Raw genomic sequence first — 18672 nt, forward strand, 5'->3', positions numbered from 1 at the left:
CTCCCTGCAGGAAGGCCTCTATGTCACTTCACAGAGCCTTGCTCTGCCCCGTTTGGGGACACAACTGATCCGGACGCTCCTTGGTGAGGGGGCACCCACTTTATTGCGTGTGGCTGCACACCTGCAGCCATGAGCCCTCCCACGGTGCGTGCTTCAGCCTTGTGTCCATGTCTGCCTGGTGCCTGGGGCCCTGCCTGTGCTGTCAAGAAGCCAGCACAGGCTGGACCAAAGGCTTTGTGCTAGGTGGCAGTTGTCACTGTGTCCCCTGGCAGCAGGGGTCGAGGTGTGGCCGTGCTGTCCTTGTCAGGGCAGCTGTGCCTCTCATTCAGGGACACTGTCTCAGGGTGCCTGCGTGGTGGCATCAGCTGAGCCGTGGCTTTTGGCTTCCCGCAGCCGCTGGTTGTGTGCAGAAAGCTCCACGACATCCCGCAGCACCTCCTGCAGCAGCGCCCGGTGCCGGTGCTCCAGTGCCTCTGCCCGCTCCTCCGCCTGGCGCCGCTGCTCCTGAAGCACCTGCGGGGACACCCAGGGCCCCATGGCACCCTCCTGGGGTGGTGCCAGCAGCCTGGGCTTGGTGCCCAGCCCTCCCTGCCCACCTGCTGCAGGTGCTGTCTCCAGGCCTGCATCTCCTGCTGGTGGCTCTGCAGCAGGGCTTCCAGGTCCTGCTCGGCTGCCTCACGCTCCCTTCGCACTGCCTCCAGGCTTAGGTGCAGCATGGCCACCTCCTGCTGCCAGCGAGCTGCATCCCACTGCGAGGACGGGGACAAGGACAGGGATGGATGTCTGGGATGCCTGGGAGAGCCTGGAGCCCTCTGGGTCCACCTCTTCCACCTCATTCTGCCTGGGGCTCTCCTGTGCTCACCTCCTGGCCCAGTGCTGCCCCATCCCCGAGCTCCCGCTGGAGGAGCAGCTGGTGCTGAGCCTGCAGCCGCTGCCTCTGGGCCTTGGCCGTGGAGTATCCAACCTCCAGGGACGGGCACGGCCAGCAGCGGCTCCCTGCCTGGCAAAAGCAGGGCCGTGGGGCACGCTGTGAGGTGCCGAACGTGGGGGCACCTGGCGGGGTCTCGCTCACCACGTGGCCCCCGGTCGGTGCCCGCTGCTCCTCCAGCAGGCCTTGTCCTGCGCTCCCTGGGGCTCGGCTGGGCCCTCCCTGGCAGCTCTCGCTGGCCCCTGGTGCTTTTTGGGGAGAACGAGGTAATGTGAGCAGTGCCCTCTGCCACGGCAGCCCCCTAGGCATGGGGCACGTGCCCATCTCCTGCTCCCAACCTCCTGCTGCCTCCAGGCTGGCACCGTCTGGGGACGTCTGGGTCCCAGGCTGTTGGGCTGGTGCTGCGGTCCCTGCAGAGATCAGGTCCTGTGGAAACAAGAGGAGACATTACGGGGACACCAGCAGACCTCAAAACTTCTCCTGTGCCCAGGTTGTCTCAGGGGGAGGTGGTCATGGCCTGAGCTGCGCCCACCTTGTCACTGGGCTGATGCACATGGTTTGTCCCAAATACTTTGGTTGCTGCCTGCTTCTTCTCCCACCTTTGGCTTTTCAGTACCTGGAAAAAGGAGCTGGGGGTGCTGGAGGCTTCCAGACACAGACACACCCCACCCAAACCACCTTTCCCCCCATCAGGTTGCTCTCAATGCTAGACGAAGCCCTGGGACACCGGAGGATCAGCACAATCCTGGTCCTGGCCAGGCTGTAGGGTATCCAGGGGGGCTCCCCCACCTGCAGCTCACGCAGGGCTCTCTGCAGCTGGGCCACAGCTCTCTCCTGCTGGGGGCCACCAGCTGCAGCCAGCAGCTCCGTCCGCAGCCCTCGGATCTCCTCCCGCCGCGCCGCCACCTCTCGCTCGGGGTCCCAGAGGGTGGGTGACACCGCCTTGGCCGCCCCCTTCACCCGCTCGGCTAGCGCCAGGGCTGCCAGGATCTCCTCCCCGGGGGTGTCTGCGGGAGCGGCAAGTCCTGGGTGCCCAGCTAGGGGACGTGTTCGTGGGCACGGGGATGTCCCCGTGCTGGCGGGGCTGAGCTGGTGGCTGGCAGAGGAGGAGGAGGAGGAGGAGGACACCGCGGTGCAGTCCCGGTGCTACCTGGCAGCGTCACGCCGAGCAGCAGGAAGGTGAGGCTGTTCCCCTCCAGCAGCTGCTCCACCACCCAGGGCAGAGCCCCGGGGGTGCCCGGTGCCAGGATCATGGGATGGGGCACCCTGCCGAGAGACCCCCCCATGGGATAGGGATGGGGCATGGAGCTGGGCACGCAGTAGCAGGACCAGGCAGAGCCCCGGCTCCGTACGTACGGCTCGGGACGGGGTCCTGGGAACGCCAGGATGCGGAGAGCTGAGCGCTGGTGCCTGCCACCCTCCAGCTGCCGCTCCACGGTGAGGGTGAAGAGGCTGCAGGCCCTGGGGAGAGGCTGCGGTGAGCAGTGCCTGGACCAGCCCCTGCCTCAGGCCCTGCATCGGCCGGGCCCTCACCCCGGTGCCGCCGAGTGCCCGTCCGCCGGGGGCTGCCCCTTGTGCTGTGGGAGTGGTGCCGGGGCAGCCCCCAGCCCCCACGTGTAGACGCTGATGGCAGCTTGGGCATCGGGCACAGCAACCTCCATTGCCTCCTCCACCATCCTGGAAGCAGAGATGTGAGCAAACCAGGAGGGAGCCTCTGGCCTCTGCCTGCCCAGGTCCCTCGTGGGGGGACAGCGCTGGGCAGCCCCACACTGGGTGTTGGGGTATCAGCCCCCAGGTATCAGCACCGTGGGGCACCAGGTACCTACAGGCCCAGGGGTGCGATGTCCATCGCCTGCAGGGCTCGGCCGTCAGGACGGAGCAGGTCCCAGGCTTTGCCCTCGTCACTGACCTGGAACAGGGCTGTGTTAGACACGGGGCAGAAAAAGGGGGCTGCTGGCACCCACCAGGGCCCCGTGTCTGTGCACAGGACAAGGGGCTGCAAGGCCAAAGCCTTGGGAACCCCCCCAGATCTCTGTAGGGCTCACACCGAGGCTTTCCATGCCTGGGGAGCGCTGTGAAGAGGTGGGAAAGCCTGAGGTGTAAAGCTCTCCAGTCCTGCATGCAGCACTGGGCACCAGGACTGCAGCAATACGGGGTCCGGCCAGTGGCAGAGGTACAGGGCCCCCAGCTCAGAGCACCCCGTCCTGCCCAGCCCTGCTTCCACCGTACCTGGACCAGGCTGACTGTTTGCAGGCCCTGTGCGTCACTCCCTGAGGCCTCCAGCTCTTGGAAAACGGCTTCGATCACCTGGGAACAAGCTGGTCAAGCTGGGACCCGTTGGCTCTTGGCACCCGTGGCTGGTTCTCACACGTACCAGCAGGATTGGGGTCAGCTGGCTGATCCTGGAGCCCAGACACCCACTGGGCACTTCTGTCACCTCTCCACAACCAGCCCCATACCCTCACCTGCCAGACGATGCCTTGGAGCGGCAGCTGGGTCCTGGGACCATGGGGGTCCCAGAGCAGCAGGGACACGCTGTAGCCAAGGGGCACCAGGGCCAGCTGGGGTCTTGCCAGCTCCAAGACCTTCTCCTGGCAGGAGAGATGTGGACAGCAGAGCGTGGGTGGCGTGGCAAACTGGGACAGCGTGGATGGCCCAGCACAGGGGGCATCAGATCTGATAGCACAGCACAGCACGGAGGGCATGGCACAGGTAACGTGTCACAGCACGGCAGCCACCTCCCAGCACCCAGGAGGAAACAGGGAAGGGGTGAGAAACACCAGCAGAGCCACACGTAGGAAAAGACCCAGGGCCCAAGCACGCCTGAGGTGCTCAGCACCTCCCGGTGGGCTGCAGGTGTGCCCCTGGTTGGGGACGGGCGTGCAGAAGGACGTGGGGCACGCGGTACCTGTCCTGCATCCAAGTGAAAGATGCCATCGACGGTCAAGCAGCTCTCCTGGCATGGAGTAAGGGCGATAACGTTCAGCTTTCCTGCCATCCCAGTATGACCAGTGCGGGGTAAAGGAAGGACTGAGCACACTGGGCTGGAGATGGTGAGGGTGGCACAGAGGGTGGGGGGAGACCCCCGTCCCTTCTCCTGGTGATCCCCAGGAGCCCCCCTTCATCCTTCCCCCCGGATGATGCCTGGGCAGGCGTCTGCTGGGCAAGTGGCTGGGATGAGGCTCCCTGCTCCCATCTGAGCCACCAGGGTCCCTCGCCCCTTGATGCCCCCCTCCCTGCCACTCTCACCTGGATCTCCTTCTCTGCAAGAAGTAGTTGCTGGGGGTCTCTGCTGCCAGCCCCCCAGCTCCCTCCTGGCCCTGAAACAGAGTTTGGAGTGTGGTCACCCTGCCTGTCCCCCCTCCCCAAACCTCCAACAGCTGAGGGCCAGGGCCTGGGCTTCACATTGTCCCCAAGCCCTCCCACTGTGACCATGATGCTCAGAGCCACCAGGGTGCTGTGGGCACCCGGCCCCAGCCCTACCTGCAGCCTGGTGGAGTCCCACAGCCGCTCGCACACACACCTCCTGCTCGGCCTGCGGGGACACACAGCAGCGGGGCAATAAGCAGGGTCCTGCCCCGAGCACCCACCAGGACCTGGATGTGCCCCTGGGGCCACACCACAAAGAAAACAGGAGGCGGCCACCCCCCAGCCCCCTGGTGATGTGCCCCACTCACCTCCCCGGCATCCATGGCTGGCTCAGCACCGAGCTGCCAGGGCAGGGGATGGGGTTATGCAGGGCGATCATGTTCCCGTGCATTATTGATGGGTATCAGGCGCAGCTGTGTGGGCAGAGCCAGGCAGGGGCTGAGCCCGGCCTGGAGGCACCACGTTCTGGAGGCTGAGCTCTTTCAGCCTTGGAGATCGTTTGACGTGGGGCTGTTCACCAAGGGGTGCCCCCAGGATGCTGCCGGCCCTCCGGTGCCATGCTGTGGGGCAGCAGTGCCCCAGCACTGTGCGTTTTTGGCACCAGGTTGGCAATCTGCCCCGGGGTGCCAGCTCCCCACACACCCTGCGGATCAGCTCCCCAGAAATTGCTCCCAGCTCCACGAGCCCACTGGGGCTGTGGGAGGCCAGCACTGGACCCACTCAGCCTCAGCGTGCTCCTGGCTCTCTCCAGTCTTTGCAAACCAGGGACAGGAGATGAGGGAACTTCAGCTAGGAAGGTGATCTAGGCACAAGAAGCAACCACAAACCACAGGCTCGGTCTTGCTGGAAATCGGTCATACCAAGAAAGCAAAAAAGGAAATGCTTAGGCTGGGGAGCCTGCCACCTACTCCAGCACCCTGCGCCCTGCTCCATGCCAGCCTCCAGCATCACCACACTCATTTCCTGCTCACTGCCTCGCCCAGCCTGCGTTTTCTGGCAGATCATACACACAATACAGTGAAACTGGCACCAGAAATACCCAGGAACAGATTTTAATGAGAAGGCAGGACAGATCTGGGGGACAAGTACTGCTTACCCACAGCCAGTCCCTTCCTTCCCCATCCTCCCCATTCCCCCACGCTCGTTCCTTCCGCAGCTGCCCATAGCCAGTTTGCTCTTTCCTGTGAGGTGTTTTCTGATAACCCAAAATAAACCAATTTCCTTATTGGTTACAAAGGTTCTGGCTGAACCTCTTTGAGGCCACACTTGAGGAGTTCATCCACCAGTGCCCTAAGAGCACTTTGAGAGGTCTTTGTTGCTGTCTTTGTCATCTCCTGCTCATTAGGGTTTGCATGTAGAGATGTTTAATTTGTTGGTTTTTTTTTGTTTGCTTGTTTTTTCCCTGTCCCTTGGGCTTTTTTTTCCTCTGGTGCTGAACAGCAGTGAAGCAGACATCCAGGCATCCTTACAGCTGTAACCCCCAGAACAGGAGAGGCAGAGGACAGGCTGGGGGGCACCGGGCTACGAGAGAGATGGAGGTGCAGAGGGGCATCATCAGGCTGGGATGGGGTTTGGGGGGTCTGTGAGCAGCCTGCAGAGGTGCAAACACGACGGACCCAAACCCCTCTCGATCAGGGCTGACAATTCCAGAGAGGCAGTGGGTGTAATCTGGGACTGGGGAGGTTGAGGTTGGATGTAAGGAAAATCTTTCTAGGGACAGAGCACAGCAAGTGGGGGGGGGTCTCCTCATCCTCGAGGGTTTCCAAGACTCAGATGGGAAAAGCCACCACCACGGTGGGACAACGCTGAGGACAGTCCCGTTCCAGGGGGAGCCTGGATGGGGGGGGGGGCAAGCAGGAGAGCCCCTCACGAGCACATCGGGCTCCTGCCAGCCTTCTCCCCGAGCTCCTGGCCGTGCAGCCCTTGGGGTTGAGCAGCTTTGGGGCTGGCCACGCGTCTCCTCCGTGCCATGACCAGCCAGCCAGCCCCGGCCACGCAGAGCAGCCCGAGGGCCGTGCAGACGGGGGCAAGCACCGCAGCTCTGTTGCACTGCAGCACCGAGGCAGGCACGTCCCTCACCAGCATGCCCTGGTAATGAGGGGGCGAGTGGCACGCGTAGTGCTGGGGCCAGCCCTGCTTGAGGCACCCCGTGGCTGCCAGCGCCTGCAGGGCCCCAGCCCCGGCGCAGGTGCAGTTGTAGGGGTTCCCAGCCGCGGACACCTCCTCCAGGTTCCCCAGGAGCTTCACCTCGTCCCACGGCCACTCCGCAATCAAGTTGTCGTCGAGGTGGAGGGAGCGCAGAGCGGGGTAATTCCTGATGGGGGGGGCGGCCAGCAGCAGGTTTCGGCTCAGGAGGAGAGCCTTCAGGGAGCGGAGGGAGATGTCTACAGCACGGAGGCGGTTGGAGCTCAAGTCCAACACTTCTAGACCAGGAGGCAGAGGTGTGAGGAGTTCATCCAAGCCAGTGTTGGACAAGTTAAAAATTCGGAGAGACGCTGGCCACTGGCAAGAGGAGGACGGGCTGGCCACGAGCTTGTTCTGGCTGAGATCTAAGTGCTGGAGCTCGTGCAGCAGCTGCACGCTTCTGCACACACCGTGGTAGGACGTCAGGTTGTTTTCTTGCAGACTCAGGACCTGGAGCTGCGGGAAGGCCCCCTTGCAGAAGGCAGGCATCAAGCTCCCATCCCCAAGGCTGTTTTGTGCCATGTCCAGGGAGCGCAGAGCTCTGAACACCCTTCCGATGCCACAGGGCAGGCTGGTGACGTGGGAGCTGGTGACAGACAGCTCCTGCAGGGTCCCCAGCCAGCTGCCCAGCTCAGAGAAGTCCTGCTCGCGGCCTGTCAGCGGGGCAGATGTCACGTTGTGGAAATGCAGGGACAATATGGGCAAGTTCTGGCCAGCCATCTCACGCCAGCTGCTCCTCCCCAGGAAACTGCAGCTCTCAAACGCCATCTCCTGCACCCGGGTGTAGGAGAAGAACCTTAAGACACGGGCGAGGAGGACCTCAGGCACCAGGAGGTCGCCAAAAATGATTTTCTTGATTTCAAGCGTGCCGAGCATGTCAATGGTGGAGGGATCCAGGTCTCTGACGGGGAAGTCAACATATTTCTCCAGCTCTCCTCCCTGGAACTCCACAACAGAGGCTGCGAGGCACTGGATGATGCTCCCTGCGTTGTCCTGGGACAGCCTGTAGCACAGACAGTACTCCTCGGTGCGATTGAAGAAACACCTGCCCTCTGCCTCCAACAGCGCCAGCCCCAGGAGGAGGAGAACAGCCACCCTCATGGCAAACAGCCTAGAAATGAGGAGAGCAGAGGAGTAAGGCAGGGGCAGCTGAGGGGACCATTCAGACCAACAGAACAAAGGGCTGACTTGGCCAGGATCAGCGCTGCAGAAACATCCTTCATACAGCCACCGAGCTGCACTCATCGCCCCTTCCAGCTGCTGGCGGGTCCAGCATGCTCCACCAGCACCCGTGTGGCTACTCAGAGGTGACTCAGGGCAAAGCTCCCAGCCCTTTGTAATCATCAGTGCAACACCCAGGAGCTCCACCTGTGCCACTCGCTCCTCTTTGGCACTGGTCCGACCCGACCCCAGAAGCAGAATTTCAGCGAGACCAGGGCTGAGATGCGGAGACAGGGTGGCACTGCTGCAGAGACTCCTCTCTGTGAGCAACCAGGAAACTTCACAGATCTGGAGCAACTAGAAAGGCTGAGTTATGTACAGCAGAGACAGATCTACCGTTTTGAGCACAGGATGGGACAGCCACAGCTCTGTTTGTTTCTCTGTGCAATCTGGGGCAGGAAATTGCAACAGAGAGCTTCATATTTTCCTTTCTCTCACCCAGGGATTTGATTCATTACCAGCCTCAAAGGGGAGAGTAGAAAATGGTCTCTGAGAGTCTCCGTACACCCCCGTCAGCATCAAGTATAACTGCAGAAATCATAAGATTAAAGGCTCCCAAGTTATGCACTGACTCAGCTCTGCCAAAGAAGGGTGATGGGAAGGAGCCTCGGGGGGTCTCTAGCCCAGCCTCCTGCCTGGAGCAGGGCTGTTGCTGGCACCAGCCCAGATCAGCCACAGCTTTTCCTGGCCAAGCCTCAGAAAGCTCCGAGGACAGAGCTCTCACCTGCTCGGTGCTGCCGTGCACCACCCTCCCCGGGGGGACCCTGCACCAAGCCCCTGTCGTGGGGGGGGAGAAAGCGTTCGGCAGGGGTGGGCTGTGCTGAGACTCACCGGCCAGCTCCAGGCTGAAACGCTTCCTTGCCCAGTGGCTGCTTCCTCTAGCTGCTGCCAAGTCCCAGCCGTAGGTGCCAAAAGCTCTGCAAGTGCTCAGCTCTCCTGCGCCCGATCCTCCCCTGCCTCCAGCCCCGTGAGGCTGCGGTGACCGCAGGTGCCTCCCAGTTGCTGTTTGCACATTCGCAGCCCTGTCCTGCTGAAGTTGGGTTTAGCGAGCGCCTCCTGCCCTGATCACTGTGCTTGGGGCAGGTAGATACCAGCAGCAGGATCCTGAGCGCTGCAAGGCTCCTTCCGAGCAGCTTCCTGAGCAGGATGGGGCCAGTGGTGCCACGGGAAGCAGCAGCCGCCCCAGTTACTTCTGCTTTGTTTAGCGAAGGCTGCCCTGGGCTGCAGCTGGAAAGGAGTTCATTAACTGTCCTGGGAAGAACAGGGAACGGCGTGGCAGTAAGCTGCCCTAAAATGTGCTCTCAGGACAAGCCCCAACACACCTCTGCCTCCAGGTGCTCTGGGTTTGCCATGCCCTGGAGCCCACTGCGTGGCGAGCACCCAGCAGGAGGTGACGCAGAAAGGGAAGGGGCTGCAATGCCCCGTGTCCAGACCATGCCCTGTCCCCATGTCCTGTGTAGGATGGGGACAGCTACTGACCCAATGTCCCCGCTGCCACCACACATGGCAGCGCTGTGACAGCACTACCTGAGGTCAGCCTCTTGGCTTGGCTGAGGAAATGCCCAGTGATCACCTACTCCATAATGTCAATGCTCCTCACCAGCAACCGCAGGCCGCTAGGCATTCAGAAAGGTTGATCTGTCAAGGACTTTTTCTACCATGGGGTTTTCTCTGCCTATGCTGGGTTTCAGAATGGATTTCAGAGAAAAAGATGAAGCTGCACAGCAAGAAGACGCAGTTCCCAGTGTGTGGTTAATGTAGTACTGCAGAAAGGCGCAGTCAGCACAAGAGCAGCTGGGTTGCAGGATGCCTGCCCCACGTGTCCTGGCACTGTCTTGCTGGGATGGGCAAAGGGAAGATCTCCTTTTGGTTGTTTATCTCCCTGTGGTTCACTCTTAGTGCCTCAGGCAGGCTCTGTACTGCTTTCACTTCCTTCTCTTGAGCTACTCCATGATTCCTCTTCCCTGTTCCTGAGTTACATGGAGCTGCTGCCCCATACAGCATGGAAAAATCACGGAAATCACGGAAATCATGGAAAAAAGCAGATGTCCTGACACCTCTTCACTTCTTGCTCTGGTGACATGGGTCTAACCATCAGGACCTGGTACCTTTTTAATTGTTTCTTCTTGCTACCTGCTGCAAATTCCCCCAAAGATCTGCCAGAGAATAATTAAATAATATATATGTGTGTATAAAGGAGCTTTGTCTCCTCAGTGGCCAGCCACACTTTGGTTTCAGTGAGATTTGGTTTTGGAGATTTCCTTCAGGTGATGACTTTCTGGTTTTAATTACCCCCGCGGAAGATCCCAGGATACTCAGACCAACAACCTGACATGGCTGCTGGGTCTCTGGGCTATTTTTGGCTTCAGTAAAAACGAATCCTGGCCCTATGCAGACGGAAACCTTGCCTGAGGCTGGAGCCTGACCAGTTTCTCTCCCTGCAAGGCGTAAGGAATCCTTCTGGGCCGCATCCCCTGCCTGTGTGTGCTCATGTCTATATTTCAAAATGAAACAGAGACGAGGTGATGCCCTGCAACAGCTGCAGCCCAGCGATGGGTGACGGTCACCACACGCTCCCTGGGGCTGCGTTAGGAACGAGGACAAAACTCCTGCAGCACCCCGCTCTCTGCAAGGGCTGCTAAGAGCACAGCCCAGCCTGCACGGGATCATGAAGGATCACCAGGCCCAACGTTTTGTGCGATAATGGAGCCTAAATGTCATTATCCACATCTCCAGTGCCGGGGACGCCACCACAGCCCCGACAGCCCCGGGCCCGTTGCGATCGCTGCCCCAACCGGCGGCGGCCGCGGGGGGGCCTCCGGGCTCCGGTCACGCCCCGCCCCGCCCCGTCCTCCTCCTCCTCCTCCTCTTCCTCCTCTTCTTCCTCTTCATCCTCCTCCTCCTCCTCCATGTGGGGCCGGCGGCGTCGCGGGGCCGTTCCCGGTCCCGGGGGGGGCGCGGAGGAGCTGCGGGCCCGGCGACGGGAGCGGGAGGCAGGTGGGGGCCGGCTGCTGCCCGCTGCTCCCCGTCAGCAGGAACGGGGCTGCTCGGGGGGGTGGGACACGGACCCCCCCCCCCCGGGGGCTGGTGCTGACGGGGGGCTGCTTCCCCTGCAGCTCTGAGGAAGGCCCGGCGGCAGGAGCAGCTGGTCAGCAAGCGGCTGCTGCGGGAGGACGAGCAGGACGGAGCCGAGGTCCTGCTGCAGCCTCTCCCCGAGGATGAGGTGAGAGAGTGGGGATGAGGAGGGCCCAGGGGTCGCCCCCAGCCTTCAGACCTGCTGGTGGTCCTTTGGGCAAGGTGCTGGAACCACCGAGGCTCTTTGTGAGCAGCTGCCTGGGTTTTATTTGCCTCTAGGATAACAGCATGAAGCCCTAACGCCAGCGCTTTTTAATTTTTGGACAGGTCTCCGAGCTGCTCAGAGGCGTGCAGAGGGCTTCAGAGGACAGGAAAACGCTGCTGAGATGCCTCCGCCGGGCTCTGCAGGACAAGGAGACTCAGCAGAAGTTTGTCAGGTCAGCCTGAGGTGCTGTGGACCAGCAGCTGTGTGCCCGAGGGCAGGAGGCAGCAGGTGACAGCAGCCTCGGTGTCCCCGCAGGCTGGATGGCAGTGTCCGGACGCTCGTGGGGCTGTTCACCGGCAGCCTGGCCGACGTGCAGATGGAGGCAGCCCGCTGCCTGCACGAGCTCTCCCACTCCAGTGACGCTGCTGTGGCTGAGGCGTGCATGCCAGTGACCCCCTATCTGCTGACGTACCTCTCGGGACACAGCGTTGAGCTCATGGTAATGGCCATGCTTGGGTTTGCCAGGGCTCTGGCTCCCAATAATCCTCTGGTAGCGGTTGGGTGGCAGTAGGACCCGTTTTGGCCAGGCTTTAGTCTGATGCACTTCATGTGGAAGCGCTGGTTTGAAGGGCCCTCTGGAATTCCCTAATCCAACCTTCCCTGTGGAGCAGCGCTGTCCCCAGAGCTGCTCCTGAAAACCCCTCAAAACCCCCAAGTGTGGAGACACCCCTTGGCTGTGCCCTGTCCTCAAACCAAAAGGAGTTTGATTCCATCGTGTTTACATCTTCCTCCACGTAGCTGCAGACTGCTTGTGAATGTTGTCAAGCCTCCCTAGGCCAGGCAAATCCAGCCCAGCACCCCCAGACTTTTTTTTGTAACCCTCTGCCCCAACCCAGCTGTCCCGGCAGCCTTGCAGACATCACCTCGCCTGACTTGGGCACACCCAGGTGTAGCCTCCTCAGCATCAAGTACAGGGGAATAACCCCATTTCATACTCTGCTGTTCCCAGTGCTCTGGACACAGCCCAGATCACAGAGTCATGCCTCGTTTGCAACAAATTCCCCCACATAGACCCGTGAGCATCTGCCCTCTTCAGTTCCAAGCTGTGCTTGTGGGAGCAGGAACTGCAGGCTGTGGCTTTTGGACTCCATCACCAGTTCCTGCAGAGCCCTAGGTGGTGGAGCAAAAGGCTGAGGTCCTCAGCCAGGACTCACGATGAGCGGTCAGTTTAGGGAATTAGCTGCAGAGCTTAGATAAGACAGAATCAGAGCTCAGGGATAAAACAGAGCAGCTCTAAGAGGATGACCACATTTGCAGTACAGAGGCAGTCTCCAAGAGAATACCGTGGAATTAGAGGGGTTTCAGGGAAATATAACAGCAACAATTAGAAGCCGGGAAAGACTTTCAAAACTGAAGTGATGTTCTGCCAGTCCCAACACAATTAAGAGAACAAGGATAGATTGAAGCCAGTGGGGAACAGGGGTATCTGTGAGGGTCCAACAATATCCACTTGTGTTTGTCCCTCCGGAGACAGTCCCTGCCCTGCTCAGGTGAGGGGTGACCTGAGGGGCTTGCTGGCTGCTCTGGGTGCCCAGGCAGGCCAGGGTCCTGCTGGGGAATGTGGAGGGAATGACCTGGTCTCTTGGTTGTGTTTCAGGAGCTGTGTTTGTACACGCTGGGCAACCTGGTAGTGGAAAGTGAAGCTGTGAGAAAGCAGCTTCTGCCTCAGGGCATTATTCCAGTGCTGGCATCCTGCATCCAGGTGGGTAGAGTAGCTCAGTCACACTCTCCCCATGCCCTGCCCCCTAAAAGGACCTTTTCTTATACCCTTTAGACGCTGGCTGACAGGACTGTTACCATTCCAGCTGGGTAGAGATCCTTCTGTACAGGACTGTCCTGTTGCAGCAAGTGAGGGCCTCTCATAGGCTCCTTGCACTGCTTTTCGGGGGTTCACCACCCTGTGCCCTTTTTAAGCTGCATGTCTCACGCTGATAACTGTGGCTTGCAGGCAAAGTCTCGAACACAGTGAGCTGCAGACTTTTTCCCTCTGCACGGTTTGGGTTCAGCAGATTTAGGAGACCCACACAGTGAGCAGTGCTGTCAGCTGCAGATCTGAATGTGCAGAGCAGCAGTGCTGCTGTGGTTGGGCTTCTGAGTCCCTACAACTGCAACCCCTGAGTATGGGGCCAGGGGGAACAGCTCAGCTTTGGCGTGGCTTAGTGCTACATGACGGTATTGCCCTTTCAGTAGCATGCAGGTGATGCCCTGGGACCCCTTGCCTGTGTTGTGTGGGATCAGCTTTGTTCTGTTTGATTGCAGTCCCCGCACGAGGCTGTGCTGGAAGGTCTGGGTTACGTCTTGTCACAGCTCCTCCAAGCCAAAGAAGCTCCCACAGAGATCATACCGTGAGTCCAAGCTTTGTACCCTGTGTCGGGATGGGCCCTGGGGCCCCGCGTGGTATTTGCGTGCCAGGGACGATGATGCATTTCCCATCTCAGAGACGCTAATAATTCAGAGCAGAATCCTACAGGAACTATGCAGGCTTTTCTGTGGACCAGGGGGCAGGGCTTGACTCTTTTCCTTCAGCCTAATCTGAGCAGATGGCTTTGGTATTTCAGTAAAGGACAGCGTTGAACAGGGTAGGCCAAAGGGGAAATTCTGGCCACATTCTTCATGCTAAGGAAAAGATCAGTTTGACAGCCCTCAGTGCCAAAAATGTGCCCCCAGCCAAGGTGTTCTGAGTCCCCCCAGGTCCCACCACTTACAGGGACAGCTTGCACATGCCTTGCATTGTGCTGTGGTGGTGCCTGAGTCTGTAGCCCTTACCTAAGAGCCTCTCCCAGGGGTGTATTTGGAGCTGCCTGGCAGCTGGGGACGATCTGTCCCCATCGGATGTCTGTCCTGCCTGTGCTCTGGTCAGTGCCTCCATTAACTCTGCTGTTCTGACCCCAGCTTGGTTCTGGACTCTGTTCTCCCCCAGCACATGCTTCGACTGGTTTGCTCTGGCCTCAAATCTGGGACAGGAGCTGCTGTGGAATTTGCATGGTGTCTCCACTACATCGTTTGTAGGTAAATGCTCTTTTATCCTCGTTTTGTGTTCCCTGGGTGCAGACAAACACACAAGCATAAAGGCTCTGCCAGCTGGAGCACAAGCCTGTGTGGAGCCTGTGGTTGTGGGTCTGGGTCCTGGATTGCCTCCCCTCGCCCCTTTCCCTTTGGAAAGCAATTTCTTTCCCCTCCTGGGCATTCCCGGTCTCACATTTTAGCACAGCATATTTGTAGAATTAATGAGTTTGTTTACAGGGTGATTACAGTTGACAAACCTGAGGCTGTTCCTAGTGTTCTAAAAACACCTTGGTCGCCTCCCACATTTGGATTTGTGTCCTGCGCTTCCCAAGGTGAACTCCCAGAATCTTCAAGCTTCTGGGTTTGGTTCAGTGTCACTTGTCCAGGCTGGCTGCTGCCAACAATCTCTGCCTGCCTTGGTGTGGCTGTTGTGGTGTCATCTCTTTCAGCAGCCCCAGCAGAGAGAAGGGACAGTGTGGGTACCTGGAGAGGACCAGAGCTGTTGTTTCCTGCCCTACGTAGCTAATTCCAGTGGATCTGTTTTCCACAGGCTTTTAAACTTTCTCTTAACTATCTGCTCAGAAACGAGCTGCTCTTTGAATGTGAAATAAACCTGGCTATGGTTTCAGGATAGCACTCAGGATTTCCAGGCCTTCCTCAAAGGCTTTGTTTGGTGGAGGCTGGGTGCAGAGAGCAACCGTGGTGTCCTTTCCCTCTGCAGCCACACAGCCAACGCAGCGCTGATAGCGCTGGGGGCCGTACCTGCGCTCAGCTCGCTCTTGTGCGACATCGCTTCCGAAATCTCCCAAAGCTTTTCTGAGGGCCTGGAGCTGGTAAGACGTGGGCAAGGATGCTATTCTTTCTCTGCGAAGCTTTGGGGATGTGATCCAGCCCAAAGGCGTTGTCTTTCTCCCTCTCAAAGCTCACCTGCCCGGTGCTGCGGTGTCTCGGCAATCTGCTTGCAGAGGAGACAGGATGCGAAGCCCAGATCCAGGACGAGCGCTTGCTTGCGGCCCTGTTCACAGTCATGCAGTGCTACCTCCAGAAGCACCCCTTCATCGTACCCGAGGGCCTCTGGCTGCTGAACAACCTCACGGGTGAGTGTCCCTGCGTGGCTGTCAGCAGAGCTGGAGCTGCTGCTGCCAGGACCTGGCAGTCTTTGAGCTCACTGCATGGGGAACCTCCCAGCAGAGCTGCACCGTGCAGGGGCACAGAGCACGAGGGGCTGCCAGGTGGTGTCTCAGCCTAAACAGACAGCAGTGCTTTTGTGGAAACTGCAGAAACACTCCTAAATCAGCCAGGTTCTTCCCTTTGTGTATGTTGCTGTATTGATTCAGTTTGCAGGATAGGTTTTGAGGTCAGTAAAATGGAGTGGGTGGGAGCTGTCTGTGCTCTGACACCGTGTGTGTCTGAGCTGAGGTCTGCTGTGGGCTGTGTGGGCCTTGTGCCTGTCCAGAGCAGTTATCGTGCACCGTCTGGCCCTCCTGCAGTGAGGCAGTTTTATTAATGTGCTCATTCTCTGCCCGTTCCAGCGGATGATCCCTTCTTCTGCTTTGCTCTGCTCTCTCTGGACTTGCTCCCAGCCCTGCTGCAGCTCCTGCCATGCTCCCAGGCAGCGAGCGTGTTGGTAAGACCTCGCTTCATGCCCCTGAGCTGGGGAAAGCTCTAAGCTTTGAGGAACGCAAGTCCTGTGTGTGCAGTACTCAGGCTTGGGATGGTAATAACAGCTTGGTAGAGTCTGGTGTGGTGGTAACATCCCCGTCTGCATCCCTTGAAGGCACTACCTCTGTCTTGTCAAAGGGATCCCCTACCTGATGCTACTCCCAGGCACCCAAGGCAGACACTAATTAAGGTCTGGGCCCGCCAGCACCGGGGGTGGGCCCGGGGAGGTGCTGCCTCCTCCTTTTGGAAGGCTGTGAAGGGCTCTCGGGATGCTCTGTCGAGGGGGGTGTGATCGTGACTGCTTGGCAGAGATCCTGCTGAGATCTCCAGGGCATGCAGACACGGGACGGGGATGGGGATGCCCCTTGGTGGGGGCAGGACCTCTGGGGAGGGAACGGGGAGTTCTTTGCAGCCCTCCACGGGCTGTCAGGAACATTGTCCATCATTCCTGGCTTGCTCACTCACAGCTTCTCTGCCCAGGTCCTGACAGTGCTGTGCAACATCGCAGAGAAGGGGCCTGCCTACTGCCAGCAGCTGCACCAGCGGGCTGCCCTGCCCCTGCTGCTGGGCCCCCTGGCACTCCCCGACCCCGAAGTGGTGGGGCAGTGCCTGGAGCTGCTGCACCTCCTCTTCCTGCACTGCCCGCAGGTAGGCTGGGGGTTCACGCCCCTGAACCCGGTGTGAGATCCTAAAACAGTGGGTGTTACTTGAACAAAACTGGTCTCACTCATTTCCCCTCGTGGCCCATGTTCCTTCAGTACTCAGATGTTCACCCAAAGCGGGGTGGGGAACACTTGTGTGATAGAGTTGGAAGCCCTCATGTCTCAGGGTAGGGGGGGGTGTTCCTTTTTGTTGATTATAACTGCATTCTGGGCAGGATTTTTCCACCCTTTAACTGTCACTGATTATTGCAGGGGGATTGTTTTGCTTCAGTTGTGCTTTAAGTTCCCTGCACTCAGACCAGGTGCCAACATGGCTGGGTTTTCCTGCTCTGGACTCATGTCTGGCAGGGCTCTGGTGAATCCCTTCAGCCCTGATCCCTGACAAGGGGAGAGGGAGGCTCAGGGCAGAAGGGATCAGCTGCAGGGGCTACTTGGGGGTCTCAGCCCTCGTATAGCAGGCAGCCAACCCCCTTCTCGCTCCTCTCTCCTCGCACAGGCTGCTGTTGACTTTGTCGGGCAAGGAGGGCCCCAGACCCTCAAGCAGCACCAGAGCACCCCAGAACTCCAGGAGCGGGTGCAAGCACTGCTGGACGTGGCCCTACAGCCACCGGGAGCCTCCATCTTCAGTTCCTCACCAGCTGCATCGTCCGCCTTCTCCTAGATCACACAGCCTGCCCTCCTGGCCTGAGGAGGAACAAACTGTTCACTCGCTGCCCTGTGTTCCTGCACCACTACCCAGGGGCTGGTCAGGCAGTCACACAGACTGCGAGCAGCAGCGCTGGCTGCAGGGGGTGCTGGTGCTGGGTGGGCTGTTCCCCAGTCCTCTCCCTGGTGTCCTTGTCACCTTGTAGCCACCACCAGGCAGCCCCCAGCCTCCATGGTGCAGGGTCCAAGCTTAGCTGAGCTGCAAGCAGTGCAGAAGAGCTCTTGCTGCTGTGGAGGGGAACACAAACCCTGCTGGGTTTGCTGTTTCCTTCAGCACCTCCTTTTGGTGCTGCAGTTTTAAATCCAAGACACAAAGCTCTGGGTAAGCATGTATATTTATACGATTGATAAGTTAAGGACACATTTTTACATTAAAGGTTATCAGTAAAGCATTCAGCACGTGCACCTTTGGTGTCCATCTTCACGCCTTGCTTTTCACAATGTTCTCCAAGGCCTTGGCCACTTCATCCACAGAAAGGTTATCCAGTGACACGCTTTTCTCCTTGCCAAACTCTGCAGAAACGAGGGAGGGTGAGAGGAGGATCCTCATTCTTTTTTTTCTTGGGCGAGCTAAACCCCTGCTTTGCATTTCCCCAGAGCCTTAGCCAGTGTCACAGCTGATGTCTCATCACCATCCCTCAGCACCCAGCACTCTCCAGTTGCCTCCCCGTGCCCGAGTTATTATTTTCACCTCCCTCAATCCCATTGTTCAGCCATTCCCTTGGCAAAACCAATGCACCCTGCTATATTTTCTTACCTCTTTTTGTTAACTCATGGTGCTGCAGAGCAAAGGCCGCTCTGCTACCTGACAGCCACCCACCTGGTGGCGTTTGGCCCTCAGATCAAGATCCTCACCGACACCTCACTAAAACAGTGCTGAAAAAACCCACCCCTGCTGCTGGGGCAGCGTGTTTGTGCGAGTCAGAGGGAGAAGGCACACAGCAATGCCTGCAGGCTCCACTGCCCTTTGTGCTAACACTGAGGAACTCTATATCCTAAGGGACATTTATAATCTTGTCTGACACGGATGAATTCAGGAGAAAAAGCCTTTTTAGAGGGCTTTTTCTGCTCCCTCCCTGGCATTTCACCGAGAACAGGGGTCAAATAAAAAGAGCAGGAGCATTTTTTTAACCGCTCCTTGGGTTCACCCCGCAGCACCCCCACACGGAGGACACCCCCCAGAGGGCACCCCCACACGGAGGGCCCCCACTCACCGTAGCGGGCCCAGAGGCGGGGCCGCACCCCGGAGCACTCCCGGATGAGGATGGGGAAGCCGGGGTTGGCCTGCTTCAGGGCCACGTAGTGCTGCTCGATGAACTCCCTGCGGACAGGACAACACAGAACGAGGCAAATTAAGCACGGCCAAGCCCCGCGGTGCCTCCCCAGCCCCCCGAGGCCCCGTCCCACCCTCACCTGACGCCGCGGCTGCCGGCCGAGCTCTGGCACAGGTGGAGCCGCAGCTCCCGCACCCCGCGGCCCAGCCCGGCCCCGAGCCCCCTCACGGCCGCCGCCGCCATCTTGTGCGCTCTGCCAGACGAGGGGCGGGGCCTCGGGGCGGGGCTGGCCAATCGCCGCGCTCCCCCTGAGGGAGGTGA

The 18672-nt window shown here is 59.5% G+C and overlaps 3 protein-coding genes across 3 annotated transcripts; 1 reads left to right on the forward strand and 2 right to left on the reverse strand.

Annotated features, from left to right (window-relative positions):
- Window positions 1-5322: 5322 nt before the first annotated feature.
- Window positions 5323-9381, reverse strand: CD14 (CD14 molecule). The gene is made up of 2 exons (XM_068698522.1): window positions 8534-9381; window positions 5323-7592 (listed from the first exon to the last, which is right to left on the reverse strand). The coding sequence occupies exon 2, from the start codon at window positions 7580-7582 to the stop codon at window positions 6164-6166; it is 1419 nt and encodes a 472-aa protein (XP_068554623.1). The 5' UTR covers window positions 7583-7592; window positions 8534-9381; the 3' UTR covers window positions 5323-6163.
- A 1182-nt stretch (window positions 9382-10563) lies between these two features.
- Window positions 10564-17892, forward strand: TMCO6 (transmembrane and coiled-coil domains 6). Its single transcript, XM_068698519.1, has 12 exons — window positions 10564-10699; window positions 10819-10925; window positions 11105-11214; window positions 11298-11481; window positions 12640-12744; window positions 13302-13387; window positions 13935-14051; window positions 14770-14881; window positions 14971-15145; window positions 15581-15675; window positions 16191-16358; window positions 16869-17892. The coding sequence occupies exons 1-12, from the start codon at window positions 10612-10614 to the stop codon at window positions 17031-17033; spliced, it is 1512 nt and encodes a 503-aa protein (XP_068554620.1). The 5' UTR covers window positions 10564-10611; the 3' UTR covers window positions 17034-17892.
- Window positions 17395-18649, reverse strand: NDUFA2 (NADH:ubiquinone oxidoreductase subunit A2). The gene is made up of 3 exons (XM_068698527.1): window positions 18491-18649; window positions 18292-18398; window positions 17395-17590 (listed from the first exon to the last, which is right to left on the reverse strand). The coding sequence occupies exons 1-3, from the start codon at window positions 18592-18594 to the stop codon at window positions 17499-17501; spliced, it is 303 nt and encodes a 100-aa protein (XP_068554628.1). The 5' UTR covers window positions 18595-18649; the 3' UTR covers window positions 17395-17498.
- Between the last annotated feature and the right edge of the window lie 23 nt (window positions 18650-18672).

The sequence above is a fragment of the Anas acuta genome, chromosome 14 (genome assembly GCF_963932015.1).
Source record: "Anas acuta chromosome 14, bAnaAcu1.1, whole genome shotgun sequence".
Taxonomy (NCBI): domain Eukaryota; kingdom Metazoa; phylum Chordata; class Aves; order Anseriformes; family Anatidae; genus Anas; species Anas acuta.

Coding starts and splice junctions, on each gene's coding strand:
- CD14 (XM_068698522.1), bottom strand. CDS start 7,582: ATGAGGGTGGCTGTTCTCCTCCTCCTGGGGCTGGCGCTGTTGGAGGCA.
- TMCO6 (XM_068698519.1), top strand. CDS start 10,612: ATGTGGGGCCGGCGGCGTCGCGGGGCCGTTCCCGGTCCCGGGGGGGGC. Junction 14,882..14,970: donor TTTCTGAGGGCCTGGAGCTG/GTAAGACGTGGG, acceptor TCCCTCTCAAAG/CTCACCTGCCCGGTGCTGCG. Junction 16,359..16,868: donor TCTTCCTGCACTGCCCGCAG/GTAGGCTGGGGG, acceptor CTCCTCGCACAG/GCTGCTGTTGACTTTGTCGG.
- NDUFA2 (XM_068698527.1), bottom strand. CDS start 18,594: ATGGCGGCGGCGGCCGTGAGGGGGCTCGGGGCCGGGCTGGGCCGCGGG. Junction 18,399..18,490: donor GCCGGCAGCCGCGGCGTCAG/GTGAGGGTGGGA, acceptor TCCTGTCCGCAG/GGAGTTCATCGAGCAGCACT. Junction 17,591..18,291: donor CCGCCTCTGGGCCCGCTACG/GTGAGTGGGGGC, acceptor TCGTTTCTGCAG/AGTTTGGCAAGGAGAAAAGC.